The sequence below is a fragment of the Saprolegnia parasitica genome (assembly GCF_000151545.1).
Source record: "Saprolegnia parasitica CBS 223.65 unplaced genomic scaffold supercont2.645, whole genome shotgun sequence".
Lineage (NCBI taxonomy): Eukaryota > Oomycota > Saprolegniomycetes > Saprolegniales > Saprolegniaceae > Saprolegnia > Saprolegnia parasitica.
Genome location: NW_012157039.1, coordinates 1 through 4,244, shown reverse-complemented (window position 1 = coordinate 4,244; position 4,244 = coordinate 1). Strand labels below are relative to the sequence as shown.

Sequence of the window (4,244 nt, the reverse complement as noted above, 5' to 3'; positions counted from 1 at the left end):
GCGAGAAGCTCGACCTCGTCGAAAGCCTGTTGCACGTCGCCGCCGGCGACGGCCCGGCGTCATCGTCCGAGGATGGCAGCGACATGGAAGACGATGTGTACATACCAATGCCAAGTCACGACCAAGCGCAAGTGCTGGAGCGCGTGGCCAAGCTCACTGTTGAGCTCCAGTACCAGATCGCGCTCGGCGCAGACGTGCCGTCTGTCCAGGTACCTCATCGATGATCGATGGAGCGTGTGACATGGTGTGTTTTAGGCCGAGGAGCCCCGCATGTCGGCCATCGAGCGCGTGCTGCGTGAGAAGCTCGAGGTTCGTCCGCCGCCATCGGGTCGTAGCCGAAGCATGCGTTGTATCAATAGGCAGAGCTCGCGACCGAGATCGTGCCCGACTCCTTTTACGCTCGCGATCACGTCATCAACGTCACCAACGTCAACCGGCTCTTGCGCGCCTACGTGGCGCTTCAAGAGACAGCGGTGCCCGAAGAGATGGTCGGGCGCCTCCTCGTGCAGCCTTTTTTGGACTCGACAATGACGCGGTCGCGCTTGGACGGCCGGAGTCGCGGGTCGTGCGAAGGCCTCGGCAGCATCTACGCTGCGATACTCGAGTTTGTCACCAAGACGCTCGGTGGCGTCCTCGCGCTGCCTGTCTGCCAAGGCCCGGCCAAGAACTGCGTCGACCTCCTCACGCAGTCGGTGCGTGCATATATCTGCAGCATCTACTGATCCAATGCGCAGGTCTGGAAGCCCGTGTCGGCGACGCTCTGCGAGAAGCTGCCCGAGATCTTCGTCGCGTACAACCCCGACCGCATGTACCACGTACGATATATCTTGCATTGCACTATGGCATTGAAAGCGGCTTGCGGGGCTAGAACTACTCCGCGTCCACAAACTTTCTCTCGTCGCTCGAAGCGCTGTGTACCTCGGGCGAGGCGCGGACTCGGCTCCGGCTCAGCGCCGCACCGTTTTACGACAAATGGAACCTCGACGTGTACTACCAGCTGCGGCACTCGGAGCTGACGCAGGCGCTGTCGACGAGCTTTGGGCAGCGGCCGCCCGACGCGACCTTTCTCAACGAGACGCGGATCGAAGAGTTTGTGTTTCCATCGGCCAAGCAAGTGGCGCTCTTGGCGCGCAAGTGCTTTCGCGACGGCGTTTTGCTGGACGCACAGACGCCCAAATTCGCGCGTCTCAGCCTCGAGCTCGTTGCCGCGTTCGTTCAGTACTGGCAGCCGCCGCTGACGACAGCACAGCGCCTCGCCGCGGAGAAGGAGAGCGGTGTTTTTGGCACCGTCAACCACAGCTGCGTGGCGTCGGCTGACGATGTCTTTGCATGTGGCAACGATTTGCACCGACTGCAATCTCTGGTGAAATCGCGGAGGCACCATATGGTGATTGACCGCACTCGGTCTAGATCGCGTCGGACCTCGTGCCAGAGTTGCGCCGTCGCCTGACACATGCAGTCCCATCCGAGGAGGCAGGCGTGCTGGCCACGTCGCTGCTAGCGCAGGTACCCTTCTGCGTGTTTGAACAGGTGCAGACGGCCTAGGTCCTAGTCGCTAAACAATCTCGCTGACCTCGAGGCGATCTGCTGGGACATTGCCGCCAACCTCGTGACGGACGACTGCATGAAGCTGCTCCCCGCTGTTCGGTACCGACCCTCGCGCTCGTGATCGTTCTATCTCACACATTCCACTAGCACCATCAAGGGCCAGTACCAGATGACCAACAAACCAATGCCGTCAACGCCGTCGCTCTACGTGCCAACGATCGTCAAGCCGCTTGAAAGTTTCTTGACCAAGTGGGGTGCACCGCTACGCGACAATAGCGGGTTTGCCCAGCGTGTGCTCTTTGCGACCTGCAGCACGTACGCGTCATTGGCCTTGGAGCTGCTCAAGTCGGCGGCCGAGCTGGAAGAATCGTTGAAAAGCCGCAAGCGTGCCTCCGTAGGCATTTCCGCCGCCTGCAAGACCATTTCATATGTCTCGGTGTAGACGGCGACAACCCTCGATGGTGTGTCCGACACGGACAAGATGCGGCGCCAGGTCGAGCTCGATATGCTTGAATTTGGACGGTGCGTTCTTGATACCTTGATACTTTTAGGCCGGAATAGATGGTGTCTCACTGCATGGGACGATGTTAGGCTCGCACGCGCACTGCACGTCGAGATGGACAAGTGCGACGAATACAACGCCATCTTGTGTCACGTGGAAAGCGCGTAAAAGCCTACAGGGTCGTCTTGTTCGTATATTCCTTGACCTCAACGTTGTTTGGATACACTGGATACCGCCAGCAATCGTCAAATGCACTGCTTTGTTTCTTTTTTGTCATGCAAACCAATGCCAGCAACCTCGCTAAACACGTACCAGGGTCGTGCTCGGCGCCACTTTTCAAGCTGTCGTTGCTTCAGCCGCTGGTCCAATCGCTCCAGAGGTGTACAGCGACGAAGCCCGGCAGGTTCTTGAAGGCGTTGAATGGTCGCGTCCTCGACGATCGAGGGTTCGAAGCCCCCTGGCACAACATATATTGTTGTCTCGCAGCAACAACACGAGGAACGCACTAAACGTGTCCACGCTGCTGGTAAAAACGACAGCTCAAAAATCCACTGCACGCTTCGCAGCGCTCGTCGGCTCCGGATCCTGCACCGCTAGATAAATACAAAATACTACGAGCTCCTACGTCGTCTACTTCGGTAGCACGGTCGTTTGTGGTGGCGAGACGAGTCGAAGCTCCGTCTGCCGTCCACGCGACCGGGCGTGGCCACGGAGGCACTGGACGAGCGCTTTCCATATGCGCTCGGGGTGGTGCTGGAGTGCGGCGAGAGCTCGCATCATACTGCGATGGTAGACCGCAGGCGACATCATCTTGGCGACGACGTCGAGGCCTTCGAGCACGGGCAGGACACACGTTAAGAGGCGTTTCGGCTGGCGCTCCAGGTGCGCGAACGGTGGCACGAAGCTCGGGCGCTGCTGCTCGCTGCCGATCGGGCTATCTCGAGCGTCGAGCGTCGCCAGGAAGTCGCTGGTCGCCTACCATTGGGATCGAAAGGCGACATCATCGGGAGAATAGGGCGCACCAGCACAAGAGGTGTCTCCGCCAGCAACGACGTTGCCGGCGCAGAGGTTGCTGGTGGTACAATGTGTCTCCGAGGGCAGCTTCCGCGTTCACAGGTGGCGCTTGACGGGGCGCGACTGCTGCCTGCCCTGGGCGCATCCCGACTGGGAGCCACGGAGGTACACCGTCGTCGGGACTGTCCTCGTCGTCCGAATCGGCATAGTCGACGAGCTTCTTGCGTTGCTTGATGGCGTCTGACGCGGCCTCGCTCGCGCGGTGCTTTGCTGAGCGTGTTTTCGCCGCCGTCATGCCGCACGCCTGATGCGAGCTGCTCCTACGAGGCAGTGTTTGCATTAAGCAGGCAATAGAGACGGGTACGTACGCGATGCTCCTCTGGCCAAGACGGGCGAAGGCCGCTTCGTCGTCAGGTAGCGTCTCGATGCAAGCCAGCACTGCCGATTGGTCGCTCTCGAGCTCGGCACGGCGCGAGAGCTGTGGGTCTCGCGCGGCTCGGACTTGAAGCTCGTCTGGCTCGTCCGCGACTTGAGCGTCGTCGTTCGCGCTGCTGTGGCGAGGCGACGCGTGGACCGAGACTGCACAGCTGAAGTCAAAGCCTCGGGATGAGCGCGGTGCTGGCGGCGACTCCGGCGCTTCTCGCGTCAAGCAGGCGGCAGTGGGCTCGATGCTTGTCGGGTTGCTGTCGTTTTGGCGAATGCAATCTCGACGATCACAATACATTAATCCGGACAAAATTGGCCAATCAAAATCAAGTAAAATTTAGTAAAAACCAACCACGCGCCAACAGCTCGCGCCAACAAGCATCGATTCAAGCCAATCCAATGGAGCTCGATCTTTCCGGATACAAGACCTATGAGTGCATCAAGTTGAAACTCTTTTTGGTGGCGCCAAGTCCCGTGTGCACGCAGCTACCGTTGGTCAGCGTATCGAGGACGTCCTCACAGCGGCAGCAGGACTTTTATTGAATGATGATCGCCGCCATGCTACGATCCGATTCGACTCTCTTGCCCAGTCTCGATGTGTTGAAGGCGCGGTCATTAGCGACGAGATACCCGTGCAGGTCCAACACCAAGGCACTTGAAAGCTCTTTCTGCAGGCACGTAGAGCGGCTGTTGCTGTGTGTCGCCCGAGTGCACGTGACATCCGGGAACTCAAGGCCGATGCAACATGTATGCA

The 4,244-nt window shown here is 59.4% G+C and overlaps 2 protein-coding genes across 2 annotated transcripts; one reads left to right on the top strand and one right to left on the bottom strand.

The window, feature by feature from the left end:
• Window positions 1–83: 83 nt before the first annotated feature.
• On the top strand, window positions 84–2,305 carry SPRG_17579 (hypothetical protein; the record flags this gene model as incomplete). The annotated part of the gene is made up of 10 exons (XM_012356926.1): window positions 84–209; window positions 256–309; window positions 360–692; window positions 735–815; window positions 869–1,363; window positions 1,411–1,506; window positions 1,553–1,647; window positions 1,696–1,942; window positions 1,991–2,070; window positions 2,140–2,305. 10 exons carry the CDS (start codon window positions 84–86, stop codon window positions 2,216–2,218), a joined length of 1,686 nt encoding a protein of 561 aa, XP_012212316.1. The 3' UTR covers window positions 2,219–2,305.
• Window positions 2,306–2,680: 375 nt separating this feature from the next.
• SPRG_17577 (hypothetical protein) lies at window positions 2,681–3,788 on the bottom strand (the record flags this gene model as incomplete). Its single annotated transcript, XM_012356925.1, has 3 exons — window positions 2,681–3,025; window positions 3,234–3,384; window positions 3,433–3,788. 3 exons carry the CDS (start codon window positions 3,786–3,788, stop codon window positions 2,681–2,683), a joined length of 852 nt encoding a protein of 283 aa, XP_012212315.1.
• Window positions 3,789–4,244: the final 456 nt, after the last annotated feature.